We start from the raw sequence: 24,732 nt of genomic DNA on the forward strand, positions 1-24,732 counted from the left end.
AAATACTACTGGAAAACGCTACCTTAATTTTTTGCACGACCCAAAATAAATGTTCATAATTGATACGTAGTCCTTGCACTAGTACACATTTCATATTGCCCTGTTTAGGTGTAGCATGCACCTCTCTCCTCTTGGACGTGACCGGTAGGGGGCGATGATGCTTCAAACGACAACACAATACAAAAGAATGAGAGGGCCAGGTAATCAGGACAGAAATGCAATTCCAAAGCGAAGCTATAAGAGAGCAGTGTTAGTGTCATTTTTAAGCAGACTTGTTGAGAAACATGGCAACAATTTTAAGCATTTACATACACTTCACCCAAAATTTGAACACTTTTCATTCCTTGAAAACACAACTCTAAAAGTCAAAGATTTCAAACAAACTCTGAAAATTAATGCAAATTTCTCGACTTTCAAGTATTCATAAAATGCACGTTTATATGATAATTCATATAGTTTTGCTTTTAATTTAAATCAACATTGTCTTGTTTTTTTAGAATGGCGTTTTTTTTACCCACCAGAAGGTGCTAAATAATACACAATGTCCCTTTAAGAAGCTCAAACAAAATCAGTCATACAGATTTTTTGGATGCCATTTTTTATTGAATTGCAGGAAGATGTTGTAAAAACAAGCATTTGGTAGAGTATGTGGAAGCATCTGAAGGTTGCTGTGTGGGGGGTTGAGTGCCTTTCTTCACTAATACTGTGTATCACACATTAAATTTAAGGAAAGTAGTCAAACCACGGTTGAAAATGCTTAGAATGAGAAAGAGGCCAATGTGATTCAGTGGCATGCACAGTGGATAAACATTAGGTGGTGTGCATCTGATCTGGATAACATTGCTGCACAAGTAGAATTGCACCAGTTATTTTCTTTAAGGGCAAAAGAAATGGCGACCTAATTTGGACAAATTCTGCAACAAGGTAACAGGATTTGCTTGTACATTAGGATTGCTTCCATAGACAGTTTGAGGGCATGTGTTGCATACTAGGCTAACAAAAAAGCTAGTTTCGCCCCCCTTCTTAAACAGCTTTAGAAGGAGAAATTTCTTTTCATGATCCGTGCATGGCCGATAACCAACAAGCTCTCATTATGAAAGGCACAGAGAGTGCATGCTTTAGTCACTCTATCCCATTAGCCACTTCTTTTTATGGATACATACATATTGAAAGGGCACTGTGTAATATTTGACCACTAAATGTGGTTTTAGTGTGTAGAAAACAAAAACGAGTGCTACAGAGATCAAGGAAGATTAAAAACTACGGAAACTCAAAGTGAACAAAACACACAGTGACCTATGAGTATTTAAGAAATATGCATCTGTATATGATAGTTCATGTAATTTTGGTTGTTATTAAAAACTAAATTGATTTTTAGAAAATGATTTAGTTATTTTACCACTATGAGGTGCTAAATAATACACCATGTCCCTTTAAGTGTTGCACCATCAAGGATTTGATATGAACCCAATTCAATGTGTATATAAACTAAATCAGGGTATTAAAATACGATAATTGTAGGTGAGTCAATTTTTTCTGTACAGGTTTTTTTTTACCTAAGTGTTTGGTTAACAGAAGGCTGCTGGAGGTGAGAATGGGTGATATGATGTTCAATTATGGATTGAGCTTATAGTGGCAAAGGTTAGTGCTAATGTTGTGAGTGTGACTAAATCAGGAAACTCCCCTTCCAGGAGAAAAATACGTGTGACTGTAAAAAATGATCCTTTCCCATCTCAGGAGTTAGCAGAGGCCCCAATACATACAGCATATCTTAAATTATGGACAACGAGCCGCTACTTTTTTTACATTTTAAACACTGCGGCTTAGAATACAATGCAGCTTATTCTTGTTTTTTTTTCTCCACGGGGCGAATGGAGTCGGTGGGCCTCTTGCACGGATCTCAGCGCATCCCCGGTCTAGCAGCTGGCTTTGAACTGGTACAAACCAGGGAATCCAACTGTTTAAGTAAAACAAAGCATTGCCAGGGCTCGTATCAGGTGATAACGCAATGTGATTTCTGCTTAGTGCTTTGAATGTCAAAGTGAATAAAAATTAAATGAAGCACGGGTAAAGGTCTGGAGTAACTATTATTTCCTTCAGTGGCCAAATCAGTAACACGCATGAATGGATGAACGAGATAAGTAACAACAATACTTGAGCTCTTCCCTATCAATTTGTCATGTGCACAAGGGATGGGGGAGCTTAAGATCATGCGACTCTCCATAAAACAATCTAATCGAGCTTCTGAATTTTTGTTTTGTTTTCAGAACTTGTGAGTATATGTTAATACAAATTCCATTAATATTGAGAATGACAGGCACGATGTGTTAATTTTCTGTACTAGACATTTCCCCACTGATTTTTAAGAAATTGACTTGAGTACATTTTTACGGCTGTTTAATCCTGCGGAAAAAAATATGGTGTGGCTTGTACAAACACTAAATTGATTTTCTTAGTGTTCTTAATTTGCGCATGTCGCCTTTAATCAGGTGCCTCTGTAGTCCGGAATTTACGATAGTCAGTTTTTGGAGCCTTGCAGGCCTTCTATGTTAAACACTTACATCATGTGACCACTAATATTTCAGCACACGTTGGCTCTCAGCATGTGGGTAGCATGTGAGTAAGTTCCAACTAAGTGTAAGCGCCTACTCTCAACTAAATGCGTGGAAAAAGAAGCATGGGTGGGCACATCAGTGAGTTTCGGAGAGCCTCACGCATTCTACACAAAGCTCGGGAATCTCTACGTCTCTTTGCAAAGACTTTACAGGACATGTTTGGCTCCTCATCATGAATGAAGTGTCGCTCTCTATGGGAGAGCACGCTGCAGATAAGCAGATGGTCATCCTCGCCGGATGAGGAACATGGGGGTGATGAAGCCAGAAGAGGACATGAGGGGGAGGGGGATAGATCGAATGTGACATACAAATGGATTTACTGCTTATGTGCAATGTCACATTAAAGAAGCAGTGTGTCTCCTACCGCTCGCACAACTACATGCGACAACCCCATTTGCACCTGCACCTTGTAGGTAAGAGAGAACATTCTAAAGATAGTGACAATGGTCACGTTCCACAGTAATTGTTAGCAATGTGATCACATTTTCAATCTCAGGGATTTGTATTCTTATAATCCATATGACCCCAATTTGCAAACCATGCCCGTGAACACTTCTCAGTGTCGAGACGTTCTGGAGATTTTCATTTCATTTTTAGTGTACCACAATGCAGTGGTCCCAAAATGACAGCCTGCGGGCTGGATCCGCCCCGCCTCCACATTTTGTCCGGCCCCCTGAACAATACCAGAGAACATTTTGACGCACATTTTTTTGCCTTACCAAACTCTTACCACTGGACTACCAGAGATGTAGATGATTTATGAAAGTCATTTAGTCACAGTAACAGAGAAAAATGTTTATTAAGTTGTGTATTTGAAATGTTACAATGACAAGAAATGTGTCAATTACAATGTTTAGAATAGAATAGAAGAGTATGATAGAGTTCTTTGTCATTGTAACCAGTGGAACGCACACCAAAATTAACATTCATCTCTGGTACCATGACAAAAAATAGTGGGATAATGAGATTAGGGCTGTAACAACTAATCGATACAATTAATTATTAAAAGCGTTGGGAACGTGTTTCATGACCGATTTGTTGTGTTGCTGGGTTGAATGCATTGAATTTTATTCTGACATTGTAGTGTAGTGTTGAGGGGACACGCTTGTAGTACCAATTTGATACAGAGGAGGCGGACTTGACACCATATTTTTTGAGCGACGTTTTCTTGATCGAGTGACAAACTTGTAGTTGCACTTTGGTCCGGCACCCCTAGACTATTTTCATGCCAACCAAGTACTCGAATTGTCCTTCGACGGTGCTTCTTTGTTTGCACTTTATTAAAAAACAATATCTTACATATTTGCATGTGCATAACAAACATTTGTATGTATTTTTGTTTATTGTTAAGCTATTTTTAAACACTTGGATTGCTTTAGGCTATAGAATATTTGTTTGTTTAGTTCTAGCGGTCTAAAACTTTTAATTAAATAAATTCAAATTTGGTTGTTTGTGTTTTTTTGTTTAATCAATTCATTTATTAATTGGAAAGAATCTACGGATTTGTTTATTATTATTAAAATAATCGTTAGTTGCAGTCGTAAATGAGATAAAACCTAGAGGGGTTATTTGATTGTGGCATTCTAGAAAACAATATTTTTTATATTAAGCCACTCCTGCAATCGTCACACTTTTTCTGTTACTAACTGACCCCAGCCCCTCTTCAGCCCTCGCAAAAAAAAGTTTGTGGACCCCTGCCATAATGTAATAACTACATACAAATATTGCATGTTTACATTGGTACAGTGCAATATTAGATATCATAATGCAAAATTGGAATAGAAAAATGAAACTATATTTTGTCAGGGAATCAGTGTGACCCATCCCACCCATAGTTGTGTTGTGTAGTTGCGAAAGGCTTGTTCATTGTCATGAAGTGGTACCCTCAGAGGAAATGCTACCGAGAACATACCAGCAATGTTTTTGGACCTTTTGACAGTCAAATAATTATCCCACTAAAGTACAGCAGAGTAGGATGTACCTCAAGAGACAGATGACTGAAAGTCTAGCTTTCCCAATCGGTCCCCACTATGGCGTCGTCCTCAGAGTCCGACTCTGGCGAGGCCTCCTTGATCCGTCGAAGGGCCTCATAGATGCTCTTGGCGAGAGGGTCTCTGTTGGCAGCAATCTCCTCTTGGCCCTTTCTGTCTTGAGGGGGAACTTGCCTCAGTTTGACCCCTTTGCGGATCTGTGCCAAGATACTGTTGGAGTCGTCGTCGCTTTGGGCAGCATGGGGCATGGCCCGCTGGTCCACCTTCTTCAAGTGGTAGCTTCCTCTCTTCAGTGAGGCCAGTACTTCGTCCATTGGAGAGCTCCCTGTAAACAGACAGGAAATGATGGGCACATTTCTTTTATCAACTGTGGGTAGGTAGGTCAAGCCACATCCATTTGTGTAGCACTAAATCACCTAATAATCTTAAAGGGCTGCATACGTTTACAGAAATGTCGAAGTGTCCTTGGGCAAGACACCGAATCCCTAATGCCCCCAATAAGCAGGTAGGCGCCTTGCATGGCTGACTCCCGATCCGTGTGTGAGTGTGTGTGTGAATGGGTAAGTGTGAAGCACATTGTAGAGCGCTTTGGGAGGTTTTCATCAACTTGAAAAGCGCTATATAAATGCAGACTATTTACCATTGTAACGACATCCCCTGATCTTATCATACACGAGTGTTATGCTTTGCGGGAATTATGATAAGAAAACAATCAATAAACCCCAACTTAAGGAAATATGAGAAACCTTTGTTGTTAATTTTTTTAATGTAAAGGACCATTTAATTAAATGATAGTCATTTTTTTCTCTTGCCAATGCCAACAGGGCTTCTATCATTATTGAGCTGGACAAAAGGAAAAAAACATTATCTTTATTACTTTTACTTAAATTTAAATTGGATTCAATCACAATAAATTATTGATTTTAAAAATTGGGTTTTTAATCAAGACTATGATTAAAAAGATGGCAGACAGAAACATAAAAGTGGATTTGCTGAGGTTTGACATGCAACATGGTGCATTCAGGGAACATTCACAACAAAGGGGACTTATCGTGTTTCTTTGAAATGTATAGTACCATACATGCCAAACCTTTAACATAAAAAGAACATCACGCACTCTATTTTTACGCATGAAACACAGTCCGTCAATTTGAATAGGTTTGATTCAAAATCAGTGTTGTTCGCACGGCTGGGCGCAGTTGCCTGTCACGTGGGAAACAAGGATTCCCGCGAAAAGATAAAGTGAAGGAGGAATCAAACTAAACATTTGCGCTTACAGCCAATCAGTGTGGAGATCGGTCAACTACGTCATGCTAGAACGATCGTAAACATACTTGCTGCTATAGAAAAACTGTTGGCAACAAGGTTGAAGGATGCATGGATCCTTAAGTCAGAAACACGACAACATGCTTTTTGTGGGGTTGCTTCATTTGGAGTTTTCATTTTTAATTACTTGGCACATGGAACGACTTGACATTTTGCATTAAATGTTAAGGTAGCAACGAGGGTGTGTTGCTTTTGGCAGGTCCACCTCAGAGTTGTGGGTTCAATTCAGGCCACCAGCCTCTATACGTGGAGTTTGTGTGCTCTCCCTGTGCACTCAGGCCCTCGTTAGCATAAGCAGTTCGAAAAATGAATTAATAGATTTTGGTGTGATGTTACGAAGACATCTATATGTTCCATATGACTACACAGTAGATTCACACTCATTATTATTATTATTATTATTATTAAGGTTATGATTAGAAATGTTAAAATTGATGTTGTTATAATCCTAATATTTGTTTTACAAAAAGTACAAATATGTCAATGTTGCCCAAGGGCCGGGCCGTAAAAATATTGTCGGACCATGAACCGGTCCGTGGTACAGAAGACGTTGCCAACCACTGCCCACTACCACTGCTTATGACTCTGGCTGAAAAGACCAAACAAGGTCGCCATGTACCTCGTCTATTGTGAGCCTCGAGGCCTGGAGTCTTCCTGAGCTTTTTGCGGGCGCTTAACAGCTGGCTGCTGTCAAAGTAGCGGGGGTGAAAGGGACCTAGCAGGGAGTGTTGGCGTTCCTCCGAGGCGTTCCGTTCAGAAGGGGAAACCTGTTCTCGTATTGGCAGATGAGGCAGGGGAGGTGGCGGAGGCGGAGGTGAGGCTGAAGACGCCAGAAGTGATGAAAGGGAGCAAGGGGAGCAGAAGGAGTCAGCTTGACGAGGGAGGGGGGGAGATTGCATTTCCGGGTCTGCAACTGGCTGGCTGGTAAGCGCGGGGTCTGTCTGCACGCCAGCGCTAAGGCGTAGTGGGCGCTCCTCTGTTTCGTCTTCATCGTCCGTCGGTGTGATCTTGCCGCGCTCTCTCCACCTGTTGTGGGCTGCACGCAAACGCGTGGACTTGAGGGATACCTGGCCTGGATAGCGCTAAACAAATGCGTAAAGATCAGCTACGAAAAGAGGGAACATTCAAGCATCAAGTGTACCTGCTTGAATGTGCGAAGTCTATCAAGTGTCCTCTGTCTTTCTTGACGAACTCTTCTATTCTTTTTCTCATCTTCCTCTTCATCTAATGTCGGCTGTAAAAACCAGTGTGACAACAAACACATACATGTATGAACAGCAATCGCCTTATCGCTCTATCAAAGGTAACTTTTCACACTCTGTGAAATCTGTGCTGCGTTCTGATTAATTAAAAAGTCACCCTGCCCCTTCTCTATCTGTGTCTGTCCGTGCTTCAATAAATTTGCTGTTTAAGTTGTACCCACAAATATTTTTCGATGTCGAGTTTCCTGAAAAGCCATCATTTCAACAAAACGCTCTGGACCCACAAGAGCACCAGAAGGCAGAGGAAGATGCTTTCTTTTGCACACATAGTTGGACTTGCTCAAGGACGCTAGAAGCATATCACATTTTACAATAACATCCACATGATGGCAACAAAATATCAACTAAAGTAAGGTGGATAGTTTTGAAACATTCTGTTAGTTAATCTTTAATCATTTCTAATACAGACTGCCAAACAAAACTGATACAAATATAATCATAATGCACCATCACACCAATAACTTAAGTGTATAACTCTCTTTTTGGGCCAAATTGAGATTTTTGCCTAAATCAGATTCCCATAGGAAGCTGCTTTATCTACGCAAGTTGTCGGCAAACCAATTATATTTCACGTAATCTATCAAAAGTGCAATAAAGTAGCAATATTATCTTTAAAATTTTAATTTGATGGTACAGATGTTATTTGTTAAAAAAAAAAAAAAAACACAAAAAAACGTTTTAAAGTACAGTACTTTTATTTGTAGTTTGGAATGTTGGGTTTGTTCTTTGGTTTCAATGTATCATAAATAATGCATCAAATACATAAATAAATACATAAGTAAATAAATGTTTGTACTTTGCAGGGCCTGATTATCATGAAAAATGAAAGTGAAAACTGTATTTAAAAGTTGGTCAAAAAGATTACATGCCTACCTTTAAGATCTGCTGGAATAAAGAGTCCTTTTGTGTACTTTGCTGGTTCACGGTGTGGTTGGATACACAGACTTCCTGTAGAAACACAAGAGAACACGTATTTATTATTCACTGACATACAAGCTTACGGTGTGTTATGTTTGTTGCACACTAGAAGACAGGAAAATCTTTTTGTTTAAATTTACAAAATGCTTATCCTGAAGTGCCACGTATAATCTTGTTGTAAATAATATACCATACACTATGTTCGAATCAATGACAATACATATTATTATATTCTAATCTACCATATTTTCCGCACTATATGGCGCACCGTGTTATAAGGCGCACCTTCAATGAATGATATATTTTAAAACTTTTGCCATACATAAGACGCACCCCATTATAAGGCGCTATAAGTGCATGCTGGTTTAAGATCAGGTAATTGTGCAATTTTGTAATTGTAATCCTGTGCAGTCCTTCAAGACATTTTTGTGATTAAGGGCTATTTACGGTAAATAAATGTGACTTGACTTGACTACAGTAGAGAATGTAGTTACGTTATGCAACCTCTAGATGTTGCCACGCTAAAGGGAATGTCAACAAAACATTCAAAAAGGTCAAACTTTATTGTTAACAAACGAAGTCAGCTGGCAGTTGCTGTGAAACAGTAGTTCGAGTACGGATGGATAGATTGCATCTTTTCATAAAACGAAAGCACCAAGTAGGACCACCCCTGAATTCTTTAATATTGAGTTCCTGTGCCAGCGCTGTTGCCTTCATACGTATAGTTATCGTACTGACACTTCTGCTTGCCGCTCTTTGTTGAACAACCCACTGTTCAAGTGTCTCCTCTAACTCTGGCCATCTTGCTTTATTGCCACGGAAACTTTGTTGAGTTTTCCTTACTTGGCGGAGCTTATCTTCATCCTTTCTCCACTTCCGTACCATCGATTAATTTATGTTTAACTCTCTCGCTGCCGCTCTATTGCCGTGTTGTGCTGCGTGACTGATCGCCTTGAGTTTAAACTCGGCGTTGTACGCGTGTCTCTTAACAGGAGCCATTTTTTTTATACAAATGCACGTATGAAAGAGAATCGTTGTTTAATATTTCCCAGTATGCACAGCGCGAAAAATGGAGTCGGCGGCTGTTTCTCGTAGTTGCGAGACCTTGCGAATTTAATATTGAGCCATATATAAGGCGCACTGTGTTATAAGGCGCATGGTCAGCTTTTGAAAAAAATTTAGACTTTTAGGTGCGCCTTATAGTGCGGAAAATACGGTATATAGCATTCAGCCAACATCGTCATGTAATACATCACGAGCTGCCCACATGAAGTCTTAAATGCAAATGTAGTCTTTAACTTCATGATATTCCCAAAGTCACAATTTCTACAATGCTAGAACATGATAATCTGCCATGCAGTTATTGACTGTCACCCGATTTAGAACTTTTTTTGTCCACAGCCATTGATGACACTGAATTGCTTAATTCATTCACTGCCAGGGCAGCTACCACTACTTCACAGCTGTTTTAAAGAATCATGACTTACTTCAACAGCATTGACATGCAGTCAGGGTAAGCAGGTGAGGTGGTGTCCTCAAACATTAGAATTAGAGATAATATTACTGAGTTAGTTTTTTCATAATGGAAGATTACATATCTATTGATGTTTTTTTTTTTTTTTTAAAAAAGAGCAGAACATAAACTACATTCATAGGGTAGGACAATACAATGTTTTTTGCTACAGTTTATACCATTGGTTGGGAACTTTTTGACTCAAAAGCCCAAAAATATTTCGATTTTATTTTGGAAAGAGCCACACCGTATATTCTGAGACACAATTCAATTAAACCGCTAATCTCGGTCTCCAGACAAAAGCTTATTCTTCAGCACATTTTTTTCACTGTGTGACATTTGATGATTTGATTTGACATACATATATGAAATAAGAATAATGCCAGAGCCTGTCTCAAATGTTAACAAATATACCACTTTAAACTTGTCACTCCCGTAATCAGGGGCAGCATTAGCTAAGGGGAATCAAGAGGTCGCAGGTTCGATTCCCGGCTCCTCCGTGTTATATGTCAAAGTGTCCTTAGGCAAGACACCGAAACTCTCTAATGCCTCCGATAGCAGTTGCCTTGCATGGCTGACATTGCTATCGGTTAGTTGGTATGTAAAATGGAAAAATGTGAATCACATTGTAAAGTGCTTTGGGAGGTTTTCATAGACTTGAAAAGCGCTATATAATAGAGCCATTTATGGCTCGTGAGCCATAGGTTTCCAAACCCAGGTTTGTACATAGCTTCTCTTGCTCTACCAATCAAATGATGAATAATATGTTCATTTTTTATAATTTGATTATGTCTTATCGGAATTGGACCACACAACGGGGTATTTTCTATTGATAAAATGTAATACTGCACACTTACATATCGATAATTTCTCTTTTGTCTGACTCATAAATGACGAAGAAGCTGTAAAGCTTGACAATTTTTTGTAAAAAAGTTATTTGAAGGTATGTGAGCCTCATTGGCATTTTTTTCAATGCAGTGATTTATTGTATTTATTAGTTTTTGTTCAACTCTTCTATCGTATACTGTTTCATACTTATTCAGTAATTCAATAAAAAAATTGAATTTAAATTAAAAGGAGGAAGAAAAACAAATCTCAGAACTTTTATCAATCTGCTTCTCCCATATCCCTATATTCTTCGTTCTCATGTTGTTGACTCAGGGCTTTTATCAAAGCCTTGCGACAGGGTTGTCTTTATCGATGCAGTTCATAGCACAATACCCTACCCCCTTTAATTCCGGATGTTTCATGTTTTAGGAATCACAATGTGGTAAGAGTTTGCTTCTTAACAACGTCATTAAATATAGTGAGCAGTGAATGTTTTGATGGTTCAACTATTTTAATTGTGTGATTCTAGTACCAAAGTCAAATGATTGAATTTAGTTTATTTTACACTGTTTGAGCATCTGTGGGATAACTATTCTTAAGTGTGTTGCATGCAAACACACCTTCTTGCTCTTTAAGTAGGAACGCTTGGCAGTGATGCGACCTCTTCGAGCTTCCAGTTGTCGCGCGCTGACCAGAAGCCTGTGCAGTTCTTCCCTCTCAGCCGTGTCTTCCTCTGTTATATCATCAGCACTTTCAAATGTGTCATAGTACACCACCTTGTTCTCGTGCTCTAAAAACATGTATATAAATACAATGTATAGGCACATTGCTTTTATTTGTTATTTGGTTTATTAGTATAAAAGATGCATAGGCCACTGTTACATGAATGCACCATGCAATAAATATGTTTTAAAGCAGCGGTGTGAAACTCATTTTAGCTCAGGGGCCACATGGTCAAAAAAAATATTCTTACGGCGGCCAGACAAGTAAACTAATGGCATAAAGAGTGTGCTTTAACTGGAGGGCTGGTGGTCTTTTTGGACGCTCACAATTAAATTATGATTCAGGGATGTAAGATTTTATTATAAAACGATTTTTGAGAGTTTTTTAGTCTTTCTTTTCCTTCCCTATGATTTAATCTCTTGTCGTGTTTATTCAAACCAATACTGCCTGAAAAGTGACAAAATAGCACACAAACACTAATTTTAACGTTTGATTAATATATCTAAAATACTTTTTGGTTTTTATTTTTTATTTTATTCATAAAAATGTTTACCTGAATATGGGAACTATGTGTGATTTATAGTCTCCACAACCGCTGAACAATTTTTCATGAAAATGTACAGTTTTACTTTAGGCCTTCGCAAGTGTGTTTAGCTAGGTTTAATGAGAAGGCACACCCAAAAAATACCAACAAAGTTGATTAACAACTGGTTTTGTAGGGTCTCTATGACGGCCACATTGGGTACTGCAGCGCCAGACAATCAACCAATTTAGTAGCGGAATCCAATCTTCTATCGGAATCAACACTTGGATTAAAAAAAACCTCAAAAACCTCAACATAAGGAAAATGAAGAAACCTTGAGGAAATGAGTTAGTAACCGAGTTACTATATAGTAAAAGTAACTAGTTACTAAGGAAAGTAATGATTTCCATTACTGAAAAAAGAAGATGTATGTACAAGAATTTGAAATTTTCTGTTATTCACAGCACTGGGCAGGACATATTTGGCCTGCGGGCCATGGGTTTGACAGATTTGTTTTAAAAGGAGGGTGTGAGTTAGTTAGCCCCTCCTCATGGTATGAAAAACCTTAACTAAATTAAAAAAAAATGGATAGGATTAATGGTAATGAAAAATACATGAACTATCATACAAAACGTGAATTTTCAAAATACTCATAGGATATTAGCATTATTAATATAACGTCAGCCTAAACTAAAAGGAGCTGACATAATTGTCTTCCTTCTTGCTGTTACAGGTACCCAAAAACCTCAAAAAGGCTGGGCAAAAAAATAAGAAGTAAAATGGTGCATTTTGGTAACTTTGAGTCTCCGTAGTTTGTATTCAGACTTGTTCTCTTTAGCACTAATTTCCGGGTGCACGAGACCATACAGCCACACTGTTCCTTAAAGCCAAAGCAGTCATACCTGTCATCTGCCTTCGTACGCTCTCAAGCTGAGCAGTGAGAAGGAGCTCCTCACACTGAAGGATCTCAGCCTGGATGTCATACAGTTGTAGCTGTAGCTCATAGTATTGTGACTCCATGTGGTCCAAAAGGGTCATAGCATCCTCGCTACTACACAGGCCCTGCATCTAAGAGGAGGAGCTTGTGTTCATACACAGCTACGTGTGAAGAAACGTTTACCATCGTACCTTCTCTCGAAGGGTATGCTTCCTCTGCTCCAGGCTGATCTCCCGAGCTCTTTGCAGTTGCAGCGTTTCCTTGGCGGCAGCGTAGCGGATTCTCTCCATGCGGTCCACGGCTGCCGTCCATGAAGCCTTACCAAACTTGCGCTGATCCACTTTCATACGCTCGTATACGCCTTTTAACCATACAAAAACAAATGAAAAATGAATTAAGTGAACGCAGTCAGTTTAGGATGAGAGTAAGACATCTAGTTATTACTATTTAAGCAATTTCCGTCCATCCTGCGCTCCATATATCCATCATTTACTCCTTTCTCCAGAGCACTGTTTCTCAACCTTTTTTGAGCCAAGGCACACTTCTTTTGATTTTATGTCATGTTTTCCCTTTTTTTCAAATTAATTCCCTGAGCCAGTTTTATGTCGTTTTTTAAACCTCAAAAGATCATGTTGCCTGAACTGACAGTACAACATTTTTCTTATCATTTGTGGTTAGTATGGCTCAGGAGGTAATACGTTCATTTTGGTTAATAAATATTCTGTAATTTCAATTTTTCAAAATTTCTAAACTGTTTTATTTCAAGTTTTACTATATTTTGCCTTGATTTTCTAGAATCTAAATAACCTAAATAATACTTAAAATGATTAAAAATCTGCCAGGGGAACAAACTTTTGTTTTTACTACGTTCTATCGTTCTTTTTTTCAGTTTCTCTTTTTGTTAAAAAAAAATCAGCAGGGAAAAAAACATTTCAGCAAACAAAAGAAATTATCTAATATATTTGTCTGTACTAATCCATGAGTAGAGAATAGGTAAATAAAAATTATAATTAAAGTTAATAATTATGCTGTAATTTTGAATATTACCATATTTTTCAACTATTTTTTTAAAAGGTACTACATTTTGCCTTTTTTTCTAGAAAAAAAAATACCAAATACCAAAACTAATACTTAAAATGATTTGCCAGGGAAAGAAACATTTTTTACTATTTTCTGGCCTTGTTTTTTGTTTTGTTTTCAGAAAAATATAGAATTAAAATCAGCAATAAATAAATAAACTTCATCAAACAAAATTACTTATTTTATATATTTCCCTGTACTACCCAATTAGCAGATAATTAGTGGATAAAAAAAAAAAATAATAGTCATCGGCTGCTACTTAGTACTAATATGGATGAATGTTACAGTTACTAATCACTGCATGCTTTTCAGTGAAGATACAATTGTGGAATTTCCTGTAGCACACTACTCTAGGGTGTAAATAATTGACCAATATTAGGGTGGTGGTGGGGTTCAATTCTGAAGCTAACTCCACAAAGTTTCAGCTTTCTGATGGATGGCTGCCCTCATTTCCACCCACTCCAGATAAAAATATACCTGCTGTCTGCACTGCCTCATACAACTTGTGTGTGTGCCAATCTAAGAGCAAGGCTCTCAATTTCTATGTGTGTTTTGAGAGTTGACCACTGCTTTAATAACTTGGTGGTTTATTACCTTTTTGTGCTTTAGCTGTCGTCTCAAAATATTTGACAGTGAACTCCTGGATAATAAGGACGGCTTCTTTAGCTTTCCTCTGCCAGTCAGAGTCTTCCTCCTGGAGAGCATAAATGCGCCTTGGGCCCAGGTAGTCATTCTCGATTGAGATCTGGCAAAAGATGTTTAAGCTTTGTATGTTATTCATTCACCAATACACAAAAATGACACTGGAAGTACTTTTATTTTCTAAAGCGACTGTGTTAGTCAGGTAAAAAAAATACCCATTTTTTTAAGATAGTCAACTGCATGAAATAAAAACTGGAACTGCTCAAATATGGTGTGCTGTCACTCGCAGATTTGATTTAAATCAGATGACATTAGTACTGTTGTGTTATCATTATGACAACTGTTTTTGTTGAATAAATAATTTAGTATGTTTAAGTGGAAAAATATAACATGTAATACTACCTCCAGGTTTTACCTGTCCCTTCCTGCTCTTTGATCTAGTTGTCTTAAATAGTTACACACAAGACAGGTGAATGTTCTAATCTGTCTCCATCAATGTTGAAGGATTAACAATGAATTGCTGTAAACTTCTAAAAGTGTTGATATGATGTATAAACAACTAAATCTTGTAATAGTTTTAAGTTTGTGTTTTGTTATTGTAAACTTATTTGCACATAGACTCAATGTATTTTAATGTACTTTTCACCATTCTTAGAAGGAATTAAAGCTACAGTTACAAATGTAAATAATCTGCATTTACATAGCGATTTTCAAGTCAATGAAGACCTCCCAAAGCGCTTTACAATGTGCTTCACACTTATTCCCTTTTACACACTAATTAACCGATAGCAGCGTCAGCCATGCATAGCAGCTTCCTGCTATCAAAGGCATTAGGGATTCAGTGTCTTGCCCAAGGACACTTCGACATATAACACGGAGGAGCCGGAAATAGAGCCTGCGACCTCTTGATCCCAAGACAAGCGCTCTAGCTCCTGAGCTAATGCCGCACTGCCGCATGTCCACTGTGGTCATGGTCCTTCTTTGATGGTTTAGCTCGGTGTCATATTGATAACATTACAACTGTAATAGTCCATTGGTATTATCAATACAATTAATAACACATGAGTTTCAGTTGCATTTGAAGTAAATGGGAGTAACACATTTTCAGAGTTGAAGTTACAGAAAATAAAAGTGATGAAAACAACTAAAGTTTTTACAAAACAAATTGTCTTAACAATGATGGGATTTCCCTAATATATTTTGTTATTTGTGCAGAATTTGTCCAGACCTACAAATACCTGGGTGTGCAGCTGGACAACAAACTGGACTGGACTGCCAACACAGAAGCTCTATGTAGGAAAGGGCAAAGCCGACTTTACTTCCTCAGAAGGCTGGCCTCCTTCAACATCTGCAAAAAGCTCCTGAAAATATTCTATGAGACAGTAGTGGCAAGCGCCCTCTTCTATGCGGCAGCGTGTTGGGGAGGCAGCGTCAAGAAGAAGGATGCCTCTCGTCTCAATAAACTGGCTAGGAAAGCGAGCTCTGTTGTGGGCAAAGAGCTGGACAGCCTAACAACAGTAGCTGAGAGACGAGCACTGAAAAAGCTGAGGTCAATCATGGACAATCCATCGCATCCACTACACAGCATTATCTCCAGACAGAAGAGCAGTTTCAGCGACAGACTGCTGTCACTGTCTTGTACTACGGACAGACTGAAGAGATCTTTTCTTCCTCATGCCATGAGGCTCTTTAACTCCACCCGGCAGAGTAAAGGCCCACATTAAACCACACCACCTACATTGGATATTACCGAATCTTACTGCAATATGTATTCTGTGTAGCACTATTTAGTTACTTTATATAACACGCTACAGTGGGCATTTGCACGTCACACTGGGTATTTGTACATTGTATTCTTTTGGCTTTATTATTGTACTGTTCTCAGCTCAGGGATGCTGCTGGAAATGTGAATTTCCCTTCGGGGATGAATAAAGAATCTATCTATCTATCTATCTATCTATCTATTTCTTTGTACAATCTAAAAAAATGTATGAACAAGCTTACTATAGAAAAAGAGATAATAGATAGATGGACAGAAATCTGCTCCTAACTCTACAACCACCCAACACAGGGAGACCCTAAGGTCCTTAAGAATTCTGGCCCAGTAGAAAGTAAGGACTCCCCTCTCTTCAGAGAAGTAGAGGCAGCAATTATCTTGCTGAAGATCAGAAAGTCTCCAGGATTCGACAACATTCCATCAAACTTATACAAAATGGTGGTGAGCAAACTATAGACATTTTGACAAAGATATGCCGAAAGATCTGGCAAAATCGGGATGGACAAAATCTCTAGTAATTGTGCGACCAATAAAAGAAAAACTTCCAACTATGGTCACGTCACAAGATCATCAGGACTGGCCAAGATAATTCCCCAGGGCCCAGATCAAGGGGGCAGGAGGAGGGAAAACTGAAAAACAAATGGGCCGACCACATTAAGGAATGGACTGGTGCCAACTTTGCCGCGACCCAAGAACAGGCCAGGACCCGCCAACAGTGAAGAAAGCTGTCCAGAGTTGGTACCTCAATGGTACCCGGACGACCCATGCGGTTAAGGAATCTGTAAACCGTAAACCATGAACACCTAGAATCATCTGAGCTATTTTTACTGTACTTCTCGTCAAAGAAAGTGTTTTTTTTTGCTGAATATATTTTTGCACTTTATTTAATTGTGGGAAATAGAATGGTAAAGTATGGCTCATGGGCCACAAATAGCTTGTTTCATTCTTTCACTCAATACCAGCCGTTTAATAGTTCTTGTATTTTTTAATGGCATAAAATTTGATTCATCAAAACATTTGATCATTCTATTATTTTGCTATCAATTTGTTGTACAGTATATGATGTAAATATTGTTGATTCTCACACTTCAGACACTTAAGTAAAGTAGCTTGTTGACAGCTTTTTGGCCAACAGACTAAAATGGAATAGCAACAGCAGTAAAAATAATTCAGTTATCCAGCCAGCGGCAATATAGTAAAATTGTCGCACATACTTCAGACATGCTGTAATAATATGCTGTGTGAACCTATCCTTCCTTTTGAATGGCAGGTTAGAGTCTAGCAGGGCGTGTTTCAAGGGAATCCAGTGAACACGCTCACTGCAGCTAAGGAAACATTTTAAAGATGACTTCAAATGACTGCTTTTGAAACAAGATGGCAAGAATTACTCCAACCCGAAAGGCAGCAACAGGTGGTTCCATGGTGTAATCGTTAGCACTCTGGACTCTGAATCCAGCGATCCGAGTTCAAATCTCGGTGGAACCTTGCTATCTTTTTACTTTGGGTTATTCAATGCTTTGATTTTTTATTATTTATTATTTATGGGTTTTTTTCACAATGTATATTAATTGTAATTGATTATGAATGGTAATCCTATAGCAGCAAGCAGGGCTTAATTTATTTATGTGTCTCTGAGGCGGCAGGTAATTGGAGATCCACTGAATGCCATTTGCTGCCCAAGTACCGAGCAAAAATGTTACATCGGCAAAATGCTATCATATACAAGAGCTTGAGTTGAATGTAAAACAAACAATGCTCAGTTGTTTGCCACAGACAAAAAAATTGGTTGGGAATTGTGCCAATCTGCCGCATTTATTCCTGTATGATGCACACTCATGTACTGTATAACTCAGATCCCTAAATCGGTATAAAATTTAGTTTCATTTTTTCTCAGTTTAAATTAAACATAGTAAATAACGAATGTTGTTGAATATTTTCGGCCATGATTAAAATAGATTATAGACTACGTAAACTATGAACACAGCACCAACATAGAATTCACAATGTCTTTATCGAATGTCCTGCAAAGTCTGATTCATCATCAGATACACCAGAGTTGTTTCCATTGTTGTGCTTTTTTTGCATTTATTTATGTCCTTTAGGACGACTTTCTGTTTTCTCCTTTTTCTAACATTCTTCTCAGTTACTGTGATTAAAAATAGTGTTTTGATGTGATGAAATATAATCCCTTTCTATTTGTCATCTTTATCACTGTTAGTTTATTGCATTTATTGCACAACCTGTGTTCAATTCCTATTGTGTCCAATGTCTTGTGATTTTGGTTAGAAATAATTTTCTGATCAAATAAAGTAATATACAAAAACCTTGTGTATAAAGCGCATCCAAACTTTTAGGTATTTTACACGTACAAATACAGTAACTCATTCAATCATTGGTAACAATACTGCTGCCATCATTCATTCATTCATTGAAATCAATAGTTGGTGCAATACTGCAATAATTGAAAGCACTGTTGATTCAGTTGTGACCTGTTTGACATGGAAATACATAAGATTCAGACATCAAACATAACAATTTAAATCAAAAATACATTTAAATCAAATACCTATTCATTCATTAATTGTCTCCAAAGTAGCAAGCTTGTAGCAAGCAATGTCAACTGTAATTTTGATATGTAACAAACATTAAGCAATATTGTAGTGCTAAAATATCGCAAATACACCTACTGAAACTGGACCTTATTCTTTAATTTCCATACTTAACACAGCTTTTTTTCATGGATCTAGTGAGGTAACCTCAGTAATAGTGAGAAGAAGGAAAATGTTGTTATCATTGTTTAAGTGACGTGTCTGATTTTGGGGGATTGATGATCTAAAAATAAAGATGCTAGTAATGATTCATGAACTGAACAGGCCGTTTAGATTTTACTTTCAGACAGCAGATTTTTTTTGTACTGTTTCTAAATCTATGAATTCAGTTTCCGAGCATATCTTTAGGAGGGTCGCGAGGGTGGTGGAGCCCATCCCAGCTGAGATAAGGGCAGTGGCCAAGGGACACCCTGGACCAGTTGCCAGATAATATTAGGGCACAGAGAGACAGCCAATCCACACATTTATGCTTTGGGACATTTTCAAACTATCACTCAACCTAGATGCATGTTTGGAATGTAGGAGGAAACTGGAGTGCCCGGAAAAAAAGGAGACCATGCAAACTCTGCACAGGGAGGCCAGTAGCTAGAACTTAAACCGGGACCTGTGAACTGTGCTAACCAATCATCCCCTGTTTTTCCCTTTTAATCCAATATCACAGAAATTATATCTGCTTTGAATGGTGTGTCACATCATACCAAAGTTAGCTATGATTTATTGGATAAATGTTCTGAAGGTGGAGATTATGTAGGGAAATTCAACTGCCACAATGATGCAAGTGGCATACCTTGATCTGTTGTCTCCGCAGCATAGCTAGCTCTCTCATGTCTCGGAATGGCTGCAGCAGGTACTGGTACAGTTCTGTAGAGGCCTCCAGTAAGCATCCGTAGGCCTGGTCCTCCTCCTCATAAAGCTCCAACAAGTCAACCATGCTATCCATGCTCCTGTGTTTGTCAAGGAGCTTGACAAAATTGGAAAAAACACACACACAAGTTGGTCTATTTACAGTGTGTCAACAGAATTAGCTTCACGTCTGTAGGAAGACTTTCGATAGGATTTTATAGTATATTTGTTAAATCAGAAAGCAAGAGAATTAAATATTATCATGAAAAAAATGGTTTATTATTTGTTAGTCAATAGAAACAAATACCCTGCTGACTTAAGGAGGGAGGCTTTTTATAACTGTAAATAGTGACAACAGAACAAAGCACCAGTGCTCAGTGCTGAATGCGATCCACTGCTGGGAATCAAATCAATAGTCACACATTTTGTTGCCAGACTGAACCATCTAAATGGAGCCCTGCAAGAAATCAACCCTCAGAGAGAATCAATAGGACAGAGTGTGTGTTTGTGCAGCATAGTGGGCCTTGTCCGGTGGCCATATTTGACTGCCACCGTTTGGATGGAAACCAGACCCCACTAGTAAATGGTAGAAAAAAATATTCATATCACAATGTTGCATAATTTAGCTTAAAAGGTATAATGTAATATAGCTGAAAAGTCAGTTGCATACTTTACAATATCAATGATCTACCTTTTTTCTTTATCATTCATCCATCCTTCACATTTTCATGTTTAAATCTCCTGTGCTCGAGTGTTTTTTTTTTTCTCGGTGTTGTACCTTCTGTCAAAGTCTGATTGAACAAAGTACATTTTCCAAAAGTGTGAATGGTTCTATGACTCTATGTGCATCATGTATTAATGGATTTACACCCTTCTAATTAATTTTGGAAGCAAGTCATCGAAGGTGGATGGAAGGATCGTTTTTTTTTTCATTATGTTTTTGTTATTGAGGTCATAGTTGTTGAGCACATCCTTATGACTACGATTAAAAGTTAAAATAGGGTTTTAATAGGGGCTAATTCACTCATGAGTCTTTTAACTTGTTCGTCTGGAGAGCTTCTAGTGCTATTCAAAGTGCATCTCGCTCAGTATTTACTGTACATCGATCATCACACAGTCAATGAGTACGAATATACAACCACTTTTTATAACGGGACTGTAATCGATTGTTCAGCTTGTTTAATGAAAAGGCTCAGTACATGTTTATGGCACTTTTGTAATACTGTACTGTATATGAAGGAGAAGGATAATAAATCAGTATTAAATGATTGAGTATTGAAGAAGATAATCGTAGAAGGAATAAACCTCAACATCTAAGGTTGAGTGTTTGGGTCCAAACTTTTCTACTTTTATTTCCGGTACTATTCTTTTCTTTTATACTCATTATTTGTAAGGTCCTTAAAAACTTGAAAGTTACAAATGTTCTCAATAAAGTTTGTGTTAACAATTTTGCAGCTAGTTCAGAATGCGGCAGCAGACAAAAAAAGTTTGAGCATATTACTCCTGTATTGGCAAACTTGCACTGGCTCCCAGTCCACTTAAGATTGTTCTCTTACTGAAATACAAATGTTTGCATGGACTTGCGCCCTCTTATCTCTCAGATTTGGTTTCCTCCTATGTTCCTGCACGGAGCCTCCGCTCGGAAAATGTCGGTCTACTTGTGACTCCGAGGGCCAAGAAAAAGTCTGCAAGCTCGAGAGCGTTCTCCATCCGGGCCTGATTCTGTGGAATGCTCTGGCTCCGGAGATAAGATCTGCAACCTCAGTGGAAGTTTTTAAATCTAGACTTAGGACCCACTTCTATTCAAAAGCTTATGATTGATATCAGCTCCCTCTTCACCACGACAGACCGGTACAGGGTCCGTATGACGGCAGACACTGTACCGACCTGTCTGTCGATCTCCCGTTCCATCCTACCCTCACTCGTGAACAAGACCCCAAGATACTTGAACTCCTCCACAGGATGTCTGGGTTTTCCTTTAGAGATAAGGTGAGAAGGTCAGTCATCCGGGAGGGACTCTGTGTAGAGCCACTGCTCCTCCGCATTGAGAGGAGCAAGTTGAGGTGGCTCAGGCATCTGATAAGGATTCCTCCTGGATGCCTCCCTCGTGAGGTGTACCAGGCATGTCCAACCGGAGGGAGGCCCTAGGGGCGACCCAGGACACGCTGGAGAGACTATGTCTCTCGGCTGGCTTGGGAACGCCTCGGGATCCCGTCAGATGAGCTGGAGGAGGTGGCTGGTGATAGGGACGTCTGGGCTTCCCTTTTAAGGCTGCTGCACCTTGCGAACCGACCCCGGTTAAGCGGAAGATAATGGATGGATGGATGGATGGATGGATGGATTCCTAGTGTTCTCTTTTATTGATGTTCACTATGTTTGTGTAATGTGACTTAATGCTAAATCTATTCCACCCTGGTCACCCTGGAAGGGGGATTACCACTTGTGAGGCCCCTTCTCAAGGTTTCTTTTTTCCTCACACTGAGGTTTTGAGTTTTTCCTTGCCCGCATGTTAGTTTAGGATCAGGCGATGGAGTAATTGTAATCCTTTGCAGTCCTTTTAAGACATTTTTGTGATTAAGGGCTCTCCAAACAAATGTGACTTGACAAAGTTCAACTGAGTTTTAAGAGTTATTATGCTTTATTTTCTACTGTGCCTAGCTGCTTTTATTTTACTTTCATATCACAGCTGTTTGGAGTGAAACACATTAGGTTTGAGGAATGTGTGCTGGAGCGAGTGATGGAGAGTGATGTTGTGCTTGCAGGTCTTTTGTTTTTTATTTATATGTATATGTCAATGTAGTATGAAAATGCTAAAAGTCAGATAAGGCTTCCTTCTAGTAGAGTCAAGAAGCCAACCCAAACTCCCAAAAAGATTAAAAAGGAGAGTTAATTTGAGCGCATCATGAATGAGCAGACTGAGGCTGCGATGATGACTTTAGGCCAGGAGAAGGCAACAGCGGGTAACACAGTCCTAATTCTGTACAGCCCCTTTAACGCCGAAGGTTTTGCCACAAGGGCACACATTTGATCAAAGGAAAGGGAAAAACGAGAAAAAGGAGCAAACTCTCACCTCTTGCAGGTGTTTACTTTCCCGGAGAAGTGCCTCTTCATATCCACACTGCCTTAGCTCGCTCAGACTCTCGTAGTACTCATCTGGGTCGTCATTTTCCGCGAACAGAAACTGCGAGAGTATCTTCCAGCCACATATGTCCAGCGCGTGGCCAAGGTAGAGCTGCAACTTGGAGCACAGCTCGTCCATTTCCATCTGGGGGACTTCAGCCGGTCCAAACAGCACCGTCCACATCCCGCTCGGTTCTTCTGGAAATACAGGGAGGCAGGGCTCCAATTCCGAGTTGACAGAGCAAAGTTGCTGATGGACAGCCCGTAGGTCCTGGAAGGAAAAGAGGCCCGCCCAGCTGCAGTCCTCTCGGCTCAGATCATCTTCCAGGTCCAGAGTGTCCACAGTGGGCATCTGCTCCTCTTCTGGCTGTGACTCTGCATCACAAGCGATGTGAGATGACACATAGTTGACCACCGTTTTAATCCTAACGGGACTTAGTTTTGAACCTGGGAGCTTGCCTTTAAGGCCTTTTGCCGCAGCCTCCCTGGCTCCAGAGCCAGGGCTCTTGGACACTTTGCCCCCAGTGGGACTTCCAGGCCATCGTGTTTTGTCTCCATCCTCCAACGGAATATCTCTGCAGCTGGCGCCAAAGCTTCTCCTTTGCGCCGTTCTGTTGTGACACGTTATGGCAAATTTGCCTTCCACTTCATTCCAGGCTACAATGAAGACAAATTTATGTTTCTCCTTCTCCTCGAACGCATTTGGGCGAACAGCAACCCAGCCCGACTCAAAATTATCTTCCATGGTGAATGCCATCCCTGCAAAGTAATAAACTACACCCTATGCGCATGAAGGCATCGCGACGGTTATGGTGGAGTTAAAACAATTTTCAAACCCTTTCGCTAGCTTTCGCCAAGGCAGGTGTTTTTATGAATAAACGCGCTGTTATTTCCACCCATTTGGATATCACTATGCCAGTGTTCGATAGCTTCATCATTAGCATAGCTTAAGAGCATCTCACGTAACGTTCAACCACCGCGGGACGCCTTTGAAGCTGCGGTCCTTACCCTTCCCAACGTAAACTGACGGAAACATGCTCACTGTGCATCCTTAAAAGACAAATAATTTATTCCACTTTGAGACTAAAAAGGTATTTAGTCCCACATTTGTGTTCCACAGTCGTCCGTGAGTTCAGCTTTGACTCCGAATGAATAACGTTGACATGTTTACCTAAGTGTCAGCTGACTCCAAGACCACAGACCTTAAATAACGATGCATTCAAAGACAGTAGAAAACATAGGAAATCAGATCCTTAAGTGAATAATGCGTCAAGATAATTTAACCTTATAGCTACAACGTCAGTTTCCAAAACCTAATGAATACTTTAAAGCCCAACTGTGTAATATTTGACCACTAGATGGCATTCCATTGTCAAATGCTAATGAAAACCAGTGTTTACAGAGCATAGCATAGCAGTGAAGTTCCCCAACGTCAGTTTCCAAAACCCAATGAATACTTTAAAGCCCAAGTGTGTAATATTTGACTACTAAATGGCACATTATTGTCAAATGCTATTGAAAATCAGTGTTTACAGAGCATAGCATAGCACTCAAGTTCCCAGACAAACAGACCTTTTGGGTAGGGATTTCACTTTCAAGAAATGTTAAAGCGACTGTGTGTAAAATTTAGAGCGTCGTAGTGGTGAAAAATGCAACTTATGAAAAAATATATACATTGATTTAAAAAAAGCACATGAACGGGCATTTCTTGAAAACATAGCCTACTCAAATGCATAAGTAATTATTTTACATTAAATGAGCATCAAATAAAGGTAGCCGTCAAAATTGTATGCCCCTTTTCTGCTACAGGTCGCCGAAAAAAAAAAACTGCCGAAACACGAAGTAAAAAAAGATATATGAGAAGAAAAATTGTGCCGTTTGGTCACTTTGAGTTTCCGTAGTTTGTATTATTCCTTGTGCTTTGAGCACTTGTTTCAGGTTGCACAACACAATACAGTGACATCTAGTGGTCCAATAATACTCAGTGTCCCTTTAATGTTGTACTGGCCTTTTTAACAGCTCAGG

General features: G+C 39.2%; 1 protein-coding gene across 5 annotated transcripts; it reads right to left on the bottom strand.

The window, feature by feature from the left end:
* Window positions 1–403: 403 nt before the first annotated feature.
* LOC148365605 (junction-mediating and -regulatory protein-like) lies at window positions 404–23,876 on the bottom strand. 5 transcript variants are annotated; one of them, XM_088335994.1, is made up of 11 exons: window positions 23,167–23,876; window positions 22,658–23,082; window positions 19,532–19,705; window positions 14,311–14,461; window positions 12,828–12,997; window positions 12,602–12,767; window positions 11,074–11,243; window positions 8,068–8,142; window positions 7,074–7,166; window positions 6,552–7,014; window positions 404–4,931 (listed from the first exon to the last, which is right to left on the bottom strand). In XM_088335994.1, exons 1-11 carry the CDS (start codon window positions 23,462–23,464, stop codon window positions 4,621–4,623), a joined length of 2,496 nt encoding a protein of 831 aa, XP_088192120.1. In that variant the 5' UTR covers window positions 23,465–23,876; the 3' UTR covers window positions 404–4,620. The 5 variants fall into 5 exon arrangements, with proteins under 5 accessions (XP_088192120.1, XP_088192119.1, XP_088192117.1 ...); XM_088335993.1 differs by having other exon boundaries at window positions 23,155–23,876; XM_088335991.1 differs by having other exon boundaries at window positions 404–1,957; window positions 4,597–4,931; window positions 22,658–23,876.
* Window positions 23,877–24,732: the final 856 nt, after the last annotated feature.

The sequence above is a fragment of the Urocampus carinirostris genome, chromosome 5, assembly GCF_059441175.1.
Source record: "Urocampus carinirostris isolate Australia breed hairy pipefish chromosome 5, RoL_Ucar_1.0, whole genome shotgun sequence".
NCBI classification, from domain to species: Eukaryota; Metazoa; Chordata; class Actinopteri; order Syngnathiformes; family Syngnathidae; genus Urocampus; species Urocampus carinirostris.

Bases quoted from the DNA above. Each gene is read 5' to 3' on its own strand.
- LOC148365605 (XM_088335991.1), bottom strand. From the start codon at position 23,464: ATGGCATTCACCATGGAAGATAATTTTGAGTCGGGCTGGGTTGCTGTT. The intron at 12,998-14,310 runs GTAATAAACCAC...TATGGTTAAAAG, and splicing joins GACAGCTAAAGCACAAAAAG to GCGTATACGAGCGTATGAAA. The intron at 8,143-11,073 runs GTGTGTTTGCAT...GTGTTTCTACAG, and splicing joins CCTACTTAAAGAGCAAGAAG to GAAGTCTGTGTATCCAACCA.